This window comes from Argiope bruennichi, chromosome 8, assembly GCF_947563725.1.
Source record: "Argiope bruennichi chromosome 8, qqArgBrue1.1, whole genome shotgun sequence".
NCBI classification, from domain to species: Eukaryota; Metazoa; Arthropoda; class Arachnida; order Araneae; family Araneidae; genus Argiope; species Argiope bruennichi.
In genome coordinates this window covers 95,872,691-95,890,749 of record NC_079158.1, presented here as the reverse complement: position 1 = coordinate 95,890,749, position 18,059 = coordinate 95,872,691, and the positions used below count along the sequence as shown (strand labels likewise).

Genomic DNA, 18,059 nt, shown 5'->3' with positions numbered 1-18,059 from the left:
CAACACAGCGAGCACATAACACATCCTGCAGAAACATAAAAACCGCTCGTACATATTTTTATATTCAAGGCCAACGGGCGAAGGTTAGGGTTAGCGCGAATCGACGTTCCCGCGGCCCGATCGCAGGCGGCCTCGGTACTCACCTAGCCTGGGCTTCGTCAAGTGACTGATCGGTGATGTTCATGATCTGTTGAAGGATCTCTGAAATATCATGTTTTCGAATTTCTTGGTCCGGTTGCGGACCCTGGTTCGTGGGGTCCACGCCATGCGGTTGCTGTGGCATGCCATAGCCGTGCTGGGGTACGACGTGACCGGCCATGCTGACGGAAGTATGTTGAGAAACGGAATGCATCATTCTTTGTTGATCGTCCATGCCCTCAACAACACACCATCCGCGCTATTTTGGCGATCGTAGCTATAAAACGCACCGGTCTCCGCTTCAGATGAGAGACAAGAGCATCTCAACAGTACCCACGCGCACACTATCCATAAAACTTCACTGGGAGTACACCTGCTAGCACACTAAAACCCGACTCTGGTAATTGAGTGTTTTGATTGGGAATAGTTTTGACGGACAGCGAGCGGGTTTCGAGGTGGGTTGAACGCTAATGCCAGTCAAGTCACCTCGCCATAAAAGATGAGCGTCTCGTATGACGAAATTTACGTCACACTACGAATCCCACCAATCGGAGGCCACAGAGAGCGCTACAGCCCAAGCCCGGATGGATGTCAATCAAAGCTCAAAGTGTTACTTAGGCTCCGCCCACAGCGTGATCGATGACAACCGGAACTTCCGTTTTAGTGACGTAACAGCAAATATGGCGGACCTTGTGGTTTGTTGTTGATATTGTGTCCTCTTGGATTGTGGTCGGCAAATTTAAAACTGTTTATTATTAACTGAAACTTCAGCCATGACTTTAGCAACCAGATCATCGTTCTTTTTAAATGGATATTCGTTTGCATACTCTAGTAGGTAAAGACCTTTACTTACTCGTGCACCTACCGGTACTTGCTATGTTATTATCTCAGTATTGTTAAAAAACCTCCTGCAAATGCTTTTTGGCGCTTACATGTTAAATCTTTAAAAAGCAATCAAAATATACAAAAGCTGACGGTAGTTGATATCACATGAAATTTGATTTTATTACTTTACTGTAAAATTAACCTTTTATATGAAAATTTTAGCAGATATGGTAAATTTATTTGTGAATTTGCAATACTAATACTAGAATAAAAGAATGCATACAAGAATGAATTCCATCGTTCAAATGATTGATTGTTTTATTAAATGAATCTATGATGTTTGATATGTTCCACCTAAGCGTGGAGTGTTTTATCGTTTTGATTTATATTGCTCATGTTGTCAAAGACATGAATCATTGATAAGACTTCTTAATAATTATTTTTGCACTGAAGTTCATATTAGTTTGTTATAGAAATATCTGAATCTTTTTATACATTTCTTTAGTAATTACAAAGTTATGTTCTTGAAATCCATACTTGAGATTGAAATGTTTCCTTTAAATACATTTGTTTATCTAAGCATCAATATTCCTCCATCAAAATAAACATAAATGAAAAACTATTAGTTAATTAATTACTAAATTTTAACTCATTATATAATTAAATTCGTAAGTAATATTCTATATCAATATTTTTTTTCTTAATTTCGAAATACTGATTACATCTGCTTTATTTTTATAAAATTTTCATTGCTTGCAGCTTTTATGTATAAGGTTAATGTAATTTTTTTACATTTAAAAAATGTTTTTTTCATCAATTATATTTAGGATTAGCTATGAGATATCTTTGAATATGTTATTTTTTATTTATATTTTATTATAATAATGTTTAAAAAATGCCATACATTGAATGAATTATTTATCCATTACCCCAGCCCTTTTATGCACTTCATTCATCGAAAAAAAATTTGTGTAAAGGTTTTTTATTTACTTCATATCTCTAGAAATTTTGTATTTTTAGATATACATTATATTCTTTGTTAAAATGATTACTTTATTTAACATATATATACCTTCTCCATACTGAAACAGTTTGCATAAGAATTTAAATTATATCATAGTGATTTTTATCCTAAGATTGTTTTTCTTTCTTTCTGACTCAAATTGACAATTTTGCTTACAATTAAATGCATATTGTTTCAAATATTTGACTATTTATAAAATCTGATAGTCTTATAAAGTTATTTAAGTGAATTTTTCATATTTCATTTTTAACGCAGCAGTTTTTTAATATAACTGTTATAATTTTTTTTTTTAATTTTGATCAATTTAATTTTTATTTTTATTTATTTTTTGTCTTAGTTTGCTTTTGGTTTTCTGCATTTCATTTGTTTCATAATAAAAATATTATTTGTATTAATTTGCCCTAGCATATGAAAATAGTATTTATTTTTAAAATCTTGAGTTTTTTTCATTTTAAAAATATTTTTAATGCTATAAATTTTTGTTTGTGTTTATCCTAACTATTCACTTTTATATTTTTGCTATTTTTGCTATTTTATATTTAACTTGTATACTAACATTTCATTAATTTTTAAGAATAACTTCATTATTTTCCACCTTAATCACTTAAATTTGGACAATTATTTTATTGTAGTTCTAAATTAGTTGTTCTATGGCTTTTTTTCTACTAGTAAAAAATAATTATCAATTGTTGCTTGTTTCCAAATTTTCTTTTCGTTAGGCTTTATTTTGTTGTTGTTGTCGTTTTAACTTTGGCGCAGATAATAGCATTTCTTTTACACACTAGATGGCGCTATGACTCTTAGCTATTCATGGTTTACTTATTTCAAAATAAGCTCCTTTAAATTTTTATTTGAATAGGTTCTATTTTTAAAGTTTCTTCATACATTAATTTCGAAATAAAAAATTACAGTATATTGTATTTAAATAATTGTATAAAGATAGCTATCATTTTATATGAGAAATCTGTGGCTTCTTTTTGTGTTTGTTGTATTCTCAATTAGATTAAAATTTCAATGAAACGAAAGTATCTGTTAAAATTAAATTTTAAAAAAATACTAAAATTAAAAATTTTAATTTTACATTTTAAACTAAATAAATGGTATAAAATTGAACTTCATTTACTTTTCAATTTGCAATATTTCTCTATACTTATGCAGGAAATTGGATATTTACTTTGAAAAAGAAACAATGTAATTGTAACTTATAATCTATTGTAAATATATTAAAATTGTTTAAAATGAATGCACGATAATATCTAATAAAACTTATTATTTACAGGCTTTATTCTGAAGAGCATTGAAAAATATTTCAATTTAAATAGGAAAAATAATTTGTTCCATATGGGAAAAAAAATCAAATGTAAGATTTTTATTACTTATAAAAATTTTTTTGAGTTCTCAGTATTGATTGTGCGTTTCTAATAAAATCCTGTAAGAGACAAAAGGAATTATGTGGCTTAAAAGACATAATATATTAATTTTAAATAAAATCATTCATTAAAAGTAACATCTTTTTTCTTTTTATGTTTTACAAATCCTACTGCATTGAATGATGTACTAATAAATTAAGAAATTTTGCTGACATCTAATATACAATACTGACAAGGCTGTAAATTAAAAGAAAAGTTGAACATCCTAAACATTGAATATATAAAGATTATAGTTTTACTGGTTAAATTAGAGAAGATGAAGAATATTATAATATCTACTTTTTGTATAGAAATTTATAGCATAAAACATATATACTCAGAATAGATGCAAAAACACTAGAAAGTATCACTCATGCAGATTTAGTTTACTAAAATGATATCTTAATTAATGTGCATATGATTTTACTGGAAGTATTCTAGATTCCTTCTGTTTTCGGCAAAATAAACTTTAGAACTGCAAATTATAAATTCATAATTATTTTAGATCTGCCAATGACATATGTTGCTGCTTTCACAGTTTGTTCTAGTGAACTTCTTGTGCTTAGCAACTGCATGTTTTATTCATAATTCATCATATATTATATATTTTTTTTGTATTATAATTCATCACATATTATATCTTTCTTTTGTATTATTTCTGAAACTGTCTCTTTTCATAGCTTCATGTGTCATTATAAAACATCTTCTAATTCATCCTATTTATTTTATTTTGGAATTTTTTTTATTATTGTTTTTATTATTTATTGGTGTATATGTTTTTAATTGCTATATATTTGTTTTTTGCTACCAAATGGCTGTATTTTGACCAAGAATTATTTTGCTTTTTTGCCCATAATCTTTTTTGGTAGCATTCATTTTCCAGTTGCATTTTTCTTTCACATCAAATGTTTTCCAATATATTGGTTTGCAAGTATTTTCAATCGTAATCAACATATTTTAATGGCAGTCAGTACCCCTAAAATTTTATTTAAACGATTTCTTGTAAGTTTTTATTCTTGTATTCAATTGTACTTGTATTCAATTAAGTTCAGCCGTGAAAGTCCTTTTGTCCTGTATTCAACTGCTCTTTGGATACTGTGATTTGGATAACACAATGGCTAAGATGATCAGTTTGGGTAAAGTTTCAGTTACGTTGAAAGAGTTTTTAGCTCTTTCTTTCATTGATGTAGACTTTTTGAATTCCAACTTCAATATATATATATTAAAAAATGCAACCTTAAGTTCCAAAAATATTTTTGAAGATTCTATAAAAGTATGTAGTAATGTTAACATTGTAATCAAGACCTTTAGATTATGTGAATGATGAATGACGAAAAATAATAAAAAAGTTCTGAAAGCAATGCTAAAGAATATTAAAAATATTTATACCTATAGTTTGTCATTTTATTTCTGAATTTAGGTTCACCTGAATCTTTAATAAGACTTTACCTCTAGGAGTTGTTTACCATCAAAGAAACCAACTATTATATTATTTAAACAACTTTTTTAAGTATAACAATTTTGTGAGTTTTATATGTGAGTATATGTTTATAAGTGAGTTTCAGAATTGTTGTTAAAATCAGAATTTAGTGTATAGCAAACAAATGGTGAATGTGTACATTACAAAATTGGAAGAGGTGAAAATGTCAAACAGTGTGGTACTGACTTTTTTTTTTTTTTTTTCCTTTCTTTCTTTACCCTTTCTATTGTTACTAGTCTTTAGATATTTGTGATAGTTCTTGTGATGACATGTATGGCGGAGAAAAGTTTTCTGCATCATGCCTCAAAATTTATTTTTACAGCACAATTGATTAATCTTTGCTAATTGTTGCTAACCAACTAATACGTTAAAAAGCATATCTCAAATTTTTCTCCAAAATATATTTTATTGTACTGAACCATATATATATATATTTCTAAAGAAATGGTAGAAATCTTATAACGCATAGTCAATAAAAATATAGTATTTATAACTGGCCTTTTAGTTGTGGCAGTAGAGGGTTACAGGCAATCTGCACAGCTTTTTTTTTATAATTAAATAGCATTTGCTTTTGTAACTTGCACATTCTGTTGAATGGATATGCAAATACATTTTTTAAAATAAAAATTATCTGATTTTTTTTAAAAGCTATTTTAATAAAAGTAGGTCTAAAATGCACAGTGTATAAAATGCAAACTGGAATATTCAGTTCCACAAAATTCATTATATGAAGAGAAAAATTTATCTATATTACATGTAATAGCATTCTTACTTGTTTGAAGGTTATCTTCATTTGTATTAATGGCATTTTCTGTTGCAAATGTATATTACCACAAACTAATTACACCTTACCCATTCAAAGGCATGCAGAGGAAATTGAATTATTTTGACATTGTGATAGCACTAAAGGAACTTTGGTTGAGTTCTGAGGAATATCACCGGCCATAATACAGCCTTTTCTCTAGGAGGCCATATCTCATCATTGATAGGATGTAACAATCAACACAGTTACTATAGCTACGAGGGTGGGAAGAGCCAGTGACCATAAGTATGGGTTATTAAATCCCAGGTGCAATAAGTTCATTTTTGGACAAAGAACCTTATGTAAGCAGATAATCAATTCATAGTTGATACCTTTGACAAAAAACAAAAGTGAAACAAACTTTACCGTTTATCCATTTTTAATAACTGCACATGCAAATTAATGTATGATTTGTATCTCAGCATTGTTGCGCAATTTTATTTTACTTTCTCTCTATCTTTGATTTGGATAATGATTGCATGTGTTTTCAAATCCATTTTAAGTTAATTAGCATTCTCTAGTACACATATATGCTATTCTCCCTATGTGATACTGACTTGATTTTGGTATGCCTGAGCTATCCTTAAAATTGGTGGGAACCTTTAAAATCAACAGTTGATTATTTTAATTTATTGAGAAAAGCTGTTAGATATTTTATTGTATAATTGTTTTTTGCTTGAGCTAAATATATGGCCATTCATTTTTATATTAGAAAGTAGCCAGAGAAAAATAAGTACTTCTTTGGCTTATACTAATTTTCTATATATTAAAACTCATTAAAGAAATAAAACATATTAGCCTCTGATTTTTTTTTTTTTTTTTTTTTTTTTACTGGTTTTAAGAACTTGCTGAAAAAAATAAACCTTATGATCTCTTTGGATGGTACTGCCAGAGTACATTTTGGCTGTCGAAACAGTTTTTTTTTCCTTGAAATTAAAAAATTATCAAATTATATTATCTAATGATTTTATAGAATTTTTTTTAAACCATTCCATAATATTTTGTATATTATTGTTTACATATATTTATCTCGTAATTTAGCAGGAAGTTTTTTTTTAGGATTCTAGATTAATCCATCTTTATCTACGAGAATTGCTATAACCGTCTTAATGTCCTTTTATTTTATAAGCTTTTTTTTTTCTTTTGCTAAGTATGAACCAAAACAGCATTTTTTATGAATTTTCAAACTGAAATTACACTATACAAATGGCATTTAGATTGATCATGAGCCATATTTGGTTCTAATGCACATTATTATATGCTGAAGTAGAGCCTTTAAAAGGGAAGTATCAAATTAGATCTTCTCATATTACCAAAATTCAAAATTATAAAACTTTTCTGAAAGGCACCAACATATTTTTTCAAAATAGGCCATTATTATATAACTAAACAGAGGAAATTTATTCAGTATGATATTTATTATATATATTGCAGTGCATAGGTAATAGAAGAGCTTGGCAAGAATGTACAAGAATATCTATAGCTATATTTCCCTATTATTTCTGGTGTAAAAGATTTCCTAAAATATATATATATATATATCATATCTTTAAATGATTTTTTTGTGGCTAAATATTCCAAATAACTCCATTAAAATGCAACATGCTTCTGAAAAAATAAAAAAAATAAAATCTTTGAACTGAAAAATGAAATGGTTTTAAAAATTAGATAACGTGAAGCAATGAAAAATGTTGGAAAATTGTTGTAAACTAATTTGTTACTAAAAATTATCTCTGTAAGCATTATTAAATATGTAATATAGCATACATTTTTCCTAATGTCATTAAAAACTAATAAATAGCATAAAAATAATTTTATAAAATAAATACTATTGATTATGTACTTAAGTTGCCCATGATAGTTTTTTTTTTTTTTGTTAATTCTTCATACCAAAATAAAAGTTATAAATGTGTGAGATCCTGACAAAAATTAACTGAACTGGAATTTTAACAATGTTTCAATTTTTAAGGAGTGATTTTAACACATTTGATTCATTGTGATTTAGTTTTTTTTTTTTATCTTAAAATTTTTAATGTCATGTTTTAGTTTATTTTACATTTGTTGCAAAAATAATAAATGTGTTTTTATATTTTAGTTCACTAAGAAAATTGAATAATTTGGATTTTTTTTTTATGTAATATTTTATTTTTTGTTATTATTCTTGTTTTTAGACTATATATTTTATCATTTATTATTATAAATTATTTTGAAATCCTGTAATCAATTTTTCTGAAATTTTTTACAAAACTTGTCTTGTATCTAGATTAAATAAAACTTGCCTTCTTTAGCGACTGGCTATTTAGTCATCATATTTATAGCATGAATTTGTTTATGTCATTCAACTTTGTTGAAGTATGTCTTATCACTTCAACAGAGTTCAATTCTTCAGAGTTCACCACTTCAATTTTAAATACTATTTAAAATTGTATTTGCATAAAAAGATTTAAACAAAAAACAGAGTGCTGGCTATGCATGCACAGTTAAAACTGATTAAATCAGTCCAATTGTTAAAGATAGTCTTTGTCTAAGTTTTATTCTGTCATATTCTCAAAAAGAGGGGTAGAGGAAATCAGTATCCATTGATGACATATCTAAGACCTATTTGCGATAAAAATTAGTTTAGTGTTAGCTGGCGGGCTCTAGCAAAGTTTTTTTCCCCCTGAAAAAAAATGTACAAGAAAATAATATTTTTAAAAATTTCTGGAAACTGGAAGGCTAATGAGCATTGAAGGCATATCTCAAGTTGTCTTTAGTTTTCACATGAGATAAAACTTGCTAAATTTAGACTTTAAACTTGGGGTAGAGAATGTTTATTATTTTTTTCAGTTATTTTAAATACATAAAATAAATAATTTCTTTGTTACTAAGTTTTGAAAATATTAGATCTTTGTAATTCATCTGGAATATATATTTGTATTGAGTTTCCAATTTGTAGCATATTAAGAAATAAATAAAAATGAATTAAAAATCTCACCATTACATGCAATAAAACAAGTCAAATTAAATAAAAGCATATGAAATGCAGAGAAACCGTATTGTATACAACCACATTATATATATAGTTCTTAAGCGATTGCATTGCATTAAATTTTTTTTATAACTTGACATCTATTTGTTCTGTATTAGGTTATTGTATTTTCACTTTTGTATTTTATTAAATAAATGTTATCTAGGACATTCTTAGCAATTAAAATAATTTCGTGGATTAATTATTATGTGGTATAACTGATTTATCTTCTCTTAGTGAAGCAAAAACAGAAGCAGCTTTCACATAGACATGATAAGTGTTTGTCCCTCCCATAGACCTTGAAGGGAAAGAGGAGGGGGTGGGGCTTGAGAATCTATTTGGTATACATTTTTCTGCTAAATTTATGGTGAATTCCTGACATACAATAGTTAAAATGTCTTTTTTTTTTTTCTACTGTATATAATAAATATTTGCCAGTGAAAAAGCTAAGGTGCTTGTAAATGTTTCAAGTAGCATAGCTGTACCCGCCCCCCTTCTCCTTTATCTTAAATTTCTGCCATGTTTTAAACATAATAATTTTAAATGTTGGCATATTATAATACAGCTGAATTTATTTTTCCATATTATTATAAATGGCTTTTAATTTTTGGTGCTTTCTGAATAGATTTGATGGTTTTTGCCTTCTTTCTGCATTTAGATTTAAAATCAAACAAAAAATTCCATTCTTTAATTAATTAATTTGGAATAACAGCTTTCTAACATAATATTTCGCTTAATGTTTTCTAGCCACTGCCAGTGATAATTTGGCATCCCCAGTTTAAATATATATACACAATTTTATTACAAAGAATATCAGATGTATTACAAAAAAAAAACTGAATTCTCTTCAGATAAATTTCTTTTAAATATTTTTTTTATCAAATTCAGAATTATTTAACTTGCCCATGTTCACACATTCTATACATTTCTCTTGTATTGACAATTGCAAGTACCACTAAATTATTGTATTTATAGTGTCAATTAAAACTTTATAACTAGCTTCAGTATTGATAGTGCTTATAATTTGTGTGTTTATATAAAAAAAATTATTATATTTGTAAATCAATAAAACTTGTTCTTTTCATACTAATATTGTATTAAATTAGCAACCCTTGATTCAAGCAATGCAAATTTATATAATTCTGTATTTTTCTTCCAAATGCTTAATATTCTTATTATTTATTTTATGTTTTGCTTAAATTTAAAACACTTTTTTTCTATTATAACTTATGTGTAAAAAATGAAAATAGAAATAGGAAAAAGACAGGTTCATTTAAAATGCTTATTACTGTGAAGTCTTTACATTTTTTTTTTTTTTTTAATTCTTAGTAAAAAAAGAGTAACTTTTTTTTTTTGTATATTAATAAAGAATTTTATTCATTGATTATGGTTTTGAAAAGTGACACTTTAGCACATTTTTCAAACATGTATGTGGAAGATACATTTTCTGTATCAGAAAAAGGTACCTTCCAATGTGGTAACGTATTTGTCCAATCAATTTTTTGGTGTCTTCGTTAGAATGAGAGACTGTGCTGTATAGATTGAAATACATGGTAAGTGGAATAAGCAAGAACTAGTTAATTTAGGAGGTGAAATCACAAACCTTATTCAAATGCTTCCAAATTTTTCTTAACTATTATATTAATATATCATCCAATATTCTAATATGCTTGAGTATATTGTAGAGATTTCTGTTTTAATGTTTGGTTCAAATTCATTATATTTAGTGTTAAAGCACTATTAGTGATCTGATTCATTAAAAATATTTCTGAATTCAAAAGCTGATTACTCTAATCTTATCTCACCAATTGGAATCAAACTTAGTCTATTCTGATTCCATAAAATGAATAATTTAAAAAGAGATACTTGCATCTTGAGAAATTCCTGTGACTAATTTATTGAATACATGATTTTCATCTGAAGCATCCTTATATGCTATTTAATTGTCCTATTTGGTTAAAAAAGGCCATCTTTTGTCATGCCTGTAATTCTTAACATAAATTCATTGAATTAATCAAAATTCATTATTTTTCGTAGCTATTGAAGTGGCTGTTTAAGCTGGATATCTGGTAATTTTTCTAATTCTTGAACCTCAATTTTTTAAATATTTCTAGGCATACAAGTCCTTTCTTTCATCTTCCATATCCAAGTAATTAATATGTTGATTAGTTAAAAAATGTATCGTAGACATCTACAATAGGCATTCTTTGGTTGTTTTTTCAGCAGTTTAATTTTTCACAGATGCTGTTTTTTCTGGTATATTTTTTGTCTTTAATTTTAAGCATTTTATTGTGATTCTTTGCTGTTTTATAAACACTATCATAAACATAAATTACAGGCAGCTAAAAGCATTGAGGCTGTGTAATAGCAAATAGGATTTTTGCATCAGTTTTATATTAAATAATGTAGAATGACTGTGGGAAACTTGGGAACTCAATAGCAAATAAAGTTGGATCCAAGAGCATAATTTCAATCCTAATATGATGATCTAACATGATATTCTAATGGACTCTTATGATTAATAAAAATGAATAAGTGTTAGTAAATTTCAGTTATTTTTCCTATATTAATTTTTTATTTATTTATTTGACATTGAAATTTATAATGCAGAACAATTATTAGCAAAACAGAATTTATCTGTGATTGCTGTCACCACAAGAAGAAAAATTTTGAACTGTAAAAAATGTTTTTGATCTGTTTCTAAAAGCATTTGATGTTATTTCTCCAATGTTTCAAACTTGATATTAAATTATCTTTGATGTTATTAAATCAAATGTGAGGTAACATGTTTGTAGTGATTTATTTATTAGGTTTAATTTTATATTGGATTATATACTATTACTTAAGTCTTAAGAAAATAATTGCTAGTAAGAAAATTTTAAATCAAATAATTTTTGTATATGAGATCTGCAAAATAAATTATTTTTTAAATTAAGTTTGTAACATCTTATAACAATTGAGATTTCAGGTCACACAAAGTTCATAACATTCATTTAATTTAAATGAAATTGTATCTCTTCAAAAATTATTTTTCATTCAAACTTGGGGGAAAAAAACATGCCATAGATTTAGGAAGTTGAATTAAATCAGAATTTTTACTTATATTATCTGTACATACTACATTTAGGTTTGAAATGGCATGAAACATATTTTCTAGTGTTAGTGCATGCATTCTAATCATCCAAGTTTTAATGATTTTAAAATAATCAAATAATTGACACCTTTAAAGTTTATTCACATAAATTGTGGAAATGGAATAAATAATTTCCTAAAGATCAAATTTGAATTAGATAAAATCTTGAACTCTTCTTATATATAAAACAAATGAAATCAGAGTTTCTGTATTATAAATCAAAAGTTCCCATTAAAAAAGCATTTTTTTAAAATATTATCCATTCTTAAAGGGCTCATTTTTTTGTTAGTTTTATTAATTTTAGAGACTTTTATTAGTTTGAGAACTGTGTCGTAATTATTTCTTGTAAAGTAATCTACATTATTAACTAGTTACCCATTTTGAATTAATAATGTATTTTTAATTAAACATAGTTATTACTTTTATATGTATATTTTTGTTATATTCTTTTATATTATGAAACTCTGTATTTTTTAAAAAATTTTAATTTTAGGTTTCTTTGACCAGTGGCATGTCGTTTCATTTACAATCAAAGAAAATTAGTTGGTATGTTTCTTTTTTTAATTTTGTATTATACTTTACATTTTGAAAAATATGTTTTTAAAGTAGTAGCACTGAATTTTAGTCAAACTATTTATTATTTATTAATAAAACAAATTTAAAAATCTTGAGTTATGAATTTATCATAGAATTTCAAACACAGAAAGTATTCAAAATTTTTAATTTTCTAATGTGTCTAAGCTTTGTGTAAGTTTTTCATCATGAATATTTAAAAAATATTGAAATTATTTTGATTTCTAAAAGGGTTCATTAAATTTTTATGTAATTATTTTATCTTAAATGGATTTAAAGTTTTCTAATTAAAAAAAATTAAATTATCTCCATAATCAATAGATGATTTTTTTTAGCTGTATTTTTGTTTTTATTTATCATTATATAATGTTTTTAATGACTGTATAGATATTTTGAGTGCTCATATATAATTAACATACAAGAAAAAATAGCTATTTAATAAACTAATATATTTTTTCTTCTGTGAGTAAATTTGTTTTACTTTAAATTTAAATATGTAAATTATAATATTTTGCTACTTATAGATACAGTTGATATGAGTATTCTTTATTTCTATTGAATTTATAATGTACATTTTTAAATTAAAAAAATTAATCAATACTTACAAATCAAATATATTACAAAGTTTGGCTTATATTACTTCCAGCTGAATTATTTTTTTACATTCACTTTAAAATATAATTGCTTTAATTTGTTGAAAATGTAGAAATATAAATTTAAAAAAAACATATTTGGCTAATTGTAGAAATTACTGAAAGTTAATTTTCTGCTAGCCGGATAAGATTTTCTTGCACTTTAACTCGGAGCACTATTTGCTTTATTTTTGTTTAAAATAAAGGAAAAATCAATGAGAAATGTCTTTTTTAGTAATAATTTCAATATTCATGTTTTGCTAACACATTGAATTGTCAATATTATTGACTTACTAACGAAAAACTTTTAAAATAATGTTGTAAACTAATTCCGATGCTGTTTTCTGCCTTTTCATGAAATGTAATGAAGTTTTTTTTTTTTTTAAATCAATTTTTTTTATGAAAAGGATTTTTTTAAATTTTTATTTTAATTATGTCATTTATATCAAGTCAGATTCTAAATCAAGATATCTCATTAAAAATTTCACCTTATTGAAATTATATCTAAGGTAATTTCTAGACCAAAGCTAGTCTGCTCAACTGTTATTCAGGGCTGCTATATATCTTAATACACAGATTATTTTCAACATTTAAAAAAGGTGATTTTGAATGAGAAAAAATCTAAAGATTTCTTCTTTGTATAGTAGTTTTTAATTTTGAAGAATTTAATTGATTTAATTTTAGGCTTATACACAGTTTTAAACAATAATTAAAATTATTTTTAAAAAAATGAAAGCTTACAGAATTTGTTTGCATTTTTTATCCATTTTACAGAAGTTATTATTTTTTTCAGCAGTTTAATAATATATGGCAATGTTATATATACAATCAAAAATATATACTCAATAAAAATTATTCCAATAAGTATTATTTTTGACTATGTTTTGCCAAAATTGCAGATCTAAAATATTGTGAAAAGTTATGTTATTTGAATTTTTTTAATATTTGTTACAACAGTCTATTATTTAACTGTGGTTTATAATTAATGTCACACATTCTGTAATATCAAAAAATGCATCTGCATAGTTTTTTTTTTTAATCTAGACAGTTGCTAATTAATTTCTGTAAAAAAAAAAAAATTATTCATATAGAACAAATGATCAATCAAAATTCGATGGACAATTCATTATCAAAACTGTCTTTTATAATTATTTATGTATTTTTGTGTATTATATTTCTAGGTTATTTATGTATTTTCATATTTTATTTTTAATATTGTAAAAAGATTTGATATAATTATATTTATTAATTACTCAATCAAAATGGAATGTTGAACAGCTAGTCATATTGCATGAAGTTTTAAATCAAAAGGTTGAATGCTACAAAACAGGTACCATTAGTTCTTTGCAAAATTTGCATGAAGGATATTTGGATCATCTTTAGTTATGTTTTAGCAATAATTGCTACAAGTAAATTGAATATAATTGCTATGTTCAGTATCCTTCATTGTTTTGCTAAATTTTACAATGAAGATTTCCTCATTCTTGAGAAAAAGAAAGGCTTAAATGCTGTGAATCAATATGCTTACTGCCACAGATTTATTAAAATCCAAATCGAAGTATCAGTATCATTACGAAATATGTGTTCATGTTTTTGCAAAATATTGGAGATTTATATCCATTTCAGAGATTCAAAATTACTCTGTATGTAAGTCTGGAAATTTGCTACCTATGATGTTTGTGTTAAAATATGGCTTCACAAGAACTGGTTAAGAATAAATACTTTTTGTCCCTCAGTGAGGGAGAACTAGGAATCCATTTTTACTTCCTATGTATCATGAAAAATTCATCATATTTTTCATAGCCTAAAGGAAAGTATTCATGCTATACAGCCTCCATATCTTTCCAAGTGATTCTATTAATGGCCAAAGGTACAGGATTGAGCGAATGTGGAAGTCCATGTCCATTCTTTTTTTAGATACTGTAGACCCACTGTGTCTCTTTGTAAAGTGAAATTTCAGCTGGTTAATGATTTCATTTCGAGAATAAAAGAAAGACGAAATTGCCTGGAGCCTTCATTCCTGATTTGCTACAACAGGTTTGTGTTACTTCATAGAGGCACATTTTATCAACCTCTTGCAACCATTTCAGGATTGAAAGCAAACTTTAAACAGAACATGAAACTTATGCAACTCAATAATATTTTTACAGGTAATTAGCACTCATGGTGGTTTTGGCATGCTGTCATATATAAAATCATATGTCTTACTAGGAGTCCAACATTATTGTTTTTGCTTTCACCAATAAATGGAGCTTGTAGGAGCAACTTGTATGTTAACCATTTTTTTCCCCTCATTGGGCTTTATTTATAAAGTGATTCTTATTACATTTACATATTATTATGCATTTGTAAACTGTTTAATCTGATTAGTAGTACTAGGTATATCAGACACTCTGTAGATTTGAATGATAATGCAGAGTTCCATACATATACTCACAGAAAAAGATTAGAGAAGATGAGAGAAGCATCTTTTTTTCTTTGAATATTTATTACATTCCTAGGGCCTTGTCTCTCTTGCAAATTATGATTTTTGGATGGAAGTTAACCCCAAAAGATTAATGGTAACATTATTGTTTCTTAATATTGTTTGTGTTAATCTCCCCCTTTACTGCTGCTCCTTTTTATATTTACACAAATAAAAAAATTAATTAATTTTTTTGAAGGGAGCAAATATGTTCCTATCATAATTTTCAGTAAAATTGGAGTAAATATTTTCTGTGTTGTCCTGCAAATGATAACACCAAAAAATGTAACTTTCAAAATTCTTTTCTCCAGTTTAAAAGATAAAAGGCTGCTTCAATCACTTGGGGGGGGGATTTAAAAATTTTCAACAGCTAAAACCAATTATAATAATTGCATTTTGTCTCCTGGTTTAATTTCTTCCAGTTTCACGTCTTATGGTTAGTTTACTTTCTGCTGTAATAAATATGAATCAAAAGTAAATTGTAGAATTTTCATCTGGCATTTACAATTATTAGTTTACTAAACTTTAGGTTTAATGAATGTTAATATATCAACTTTTTGTGTGCAGGGCAACAGATTACCTTGAATTATCAGAAAAGCAATCAGGTTAAGTTGTACCCTATTACAAACTTCATAATAATAACTTTTTTATATGGGCCTGCTTCTATACAAAGTGGAATGGAAACCTAACTCATAATATAGTTCCATTAGGTTAAAAATTAGCAGCATCTCCAGAATTTTTTATTGATGAAGACAACTTGATACTGTCCTCATTTTGTGCAAGCAATTTTTCTACGTGTTTCTTTTAGTAATGGAGAAATATGAGATGAATTCTAGGTGTTTCAAAAGCAAGTATGTCAGGTTCACTGTGACAAATATTTCCAGCTAAAGATACAATGGTTTGAAAAATGAGATGACACTATTTTATATGTGAATCATTATGCTGAAATGAAATGTACATTTTATCAATTGCTGCAAATATATACATTGTTGGAAGATTATCCGACTGTCTTTTGGAGCGTATCTAAAAAGAGAGAGGGTAATTGATTTTTACTTAAAAACTAGAAATGGTAAGTGGAGAAATTAAGTCTTGAAAACTCGATTTAAATCATTAGTTTTTGACTATATTTGAAAATTATGACCTTCTATTAGCCTTTTTATTACTTACCAGATGGAAGATTTGTTAACAGAAAACAGTTGTGAAAAATTTAAGTTTAAATAAAAAGATGTAACAAAAGTTTTCAGAAACAAGCACGCATTTCAGATGACACTCAGCGCTCTCCCCAGAGCTTTCACACATACTCCCTCAAAAGGTGTTATCCCCTCCCCCCACATAAAACTGTGACCTTGCCCAAAGCCGTGATGTCACAAATGGTTAAATTTTTATTTTCAAAACCTCACGCATGAGAGTTACTTTCTTCGTAACGATGCGTTTTAGTAAAGTAAGCCGGTATTTGTATACTGATTGCATGACACTGGAGAATAGTAATTAAGAAATGTCGATCTTTGGCGTAAATCTAGTGTTTTTACTGAACCTAAGTATGAATTTGACAGTGTTTATTTGCCATTCATTACTGGCATACACTTAGTACACAAATATAAGAAAATCGAATATAAACATTAAAGGCTTTTTTCCGACTCATTAAAATCAAAATTTGTCATAGAAGTGCAATTGTAGTCACAAGGTCGTACACCAAATTTCAATTATTTGCATGCATACAAAGTACAGATCGACAGATGGTCTATCCCTTGACGGTTTGGAGTCAAGATTTCATTTCGTTCAACATTTTAGATGGTAAACTCGTGTACCAAACTTTATCTTCTTAATTCTTTACGTTTTGTTGTTATCGAGTTGACTTGTATTCCGACAGGCGGAAAGACAGACCGACTTCTCTGAATGGATTCCCTTCAAAATTTATTGGTATTGTACAAATTTCGTGTAAAATCCATAATATCCATATAATATTATATCAAACTTTATTCATCTGAATCAAAGGTTTTTTTTAGTTGCTGTTTTTACAAAAAGGCAGGGCAACAAAGTGGCAATTCCAAAAAAGTGTTTTTTGTATTCATAGAGATCTGGCGTGTGAAGATTAATTAAATCCTGGAATTCCAATGTTTTGACGATGACAATTCATTCTTTTAGTGTGCGAGAAAATAAAGTATTTTATGCAAGAATTAGTATTACATATATGTTAAAAAAAAAAAAAAAAAAAAAAAAAAAAAAACTTTTCATTGAAATTTCGAATTTTCTTTTCTTTTTCAAAGAAGATTTTTAAGAAAAAGAAAAATTTAATCGAGCGCGGGAATAGGTAACTGGGTAATTACCATGACTCGTCTTTGGAATTTGATGTCCATGTCGACCAAAATTATAATTTCACAGAAATAATATTAGTATTATATTAAAACTCAGAAAATTACTTTTTTAATTATACCAATTTTATTTCCTTACAATGTTTTTCTTTGTTTTTTTAATTAATTTTAAAATTGAATTTGATATACAATCTGTAGCAATGTTTTTAATATGACAAAATTCAAACTCATCCATGAATACATTCAATCGCATGCTATTA

General features: G+C 26.8%; 2 protein-coding genes across 5 annotated transcripts in view; one reads left to right on the top strand and one right to left on the bottom strand.

Annotated features, from left to right (window-relative positions):
• Positions 1-619, bottom strand: part of LOC129980579 (homeobox protein extradenticle-like) — a 287,760-nt gene extending 287,141 nt beyond the window's left edge. For both annotated transcript variants that reach the window (XM_056090954.1, XM_056090955.1), the window contains exon 1: positions 144-619. In XM_056090954.1, the coding sequence (XP_055946929.1) occupies positions 144-373 (230 nt within the window). In that variant the 5' untranslated portion in view covers positions 374-619. The remainder of the gene's footprint in view (positions 1-143) is intronic.
• Positions 620-801: 182 nt separating this feature from the next.
• Positions 802-18,059, top strand: part of LOC129980577 (target of rapamycin complex 2 subunit MAPKAP1-like) — a 145,571-nt gene continuing 128,313 nt past the window's right edge. The window contains exons 1-2 of one of the 3 annotated variants that reach the window (XM_056090953.1): positions 816-969; positions 12,312-12,364. Coding sequence is in view for 1 of the 3 variants with exons in the window: in XM_056090951.1 (XP_055946926.1) it covers positions 946-969 (24 nt within the window). In the remaining 2 variants the exon portion in view is untranslated. Of the gene's footprint in view, positions 974-12,311; positions 12,365-18,059 lie in introns of all 3 variants that reach the window. The other 2 variants (XM_056090952.1, XM_056090951.1) reach the window with 2 other exon arrangements.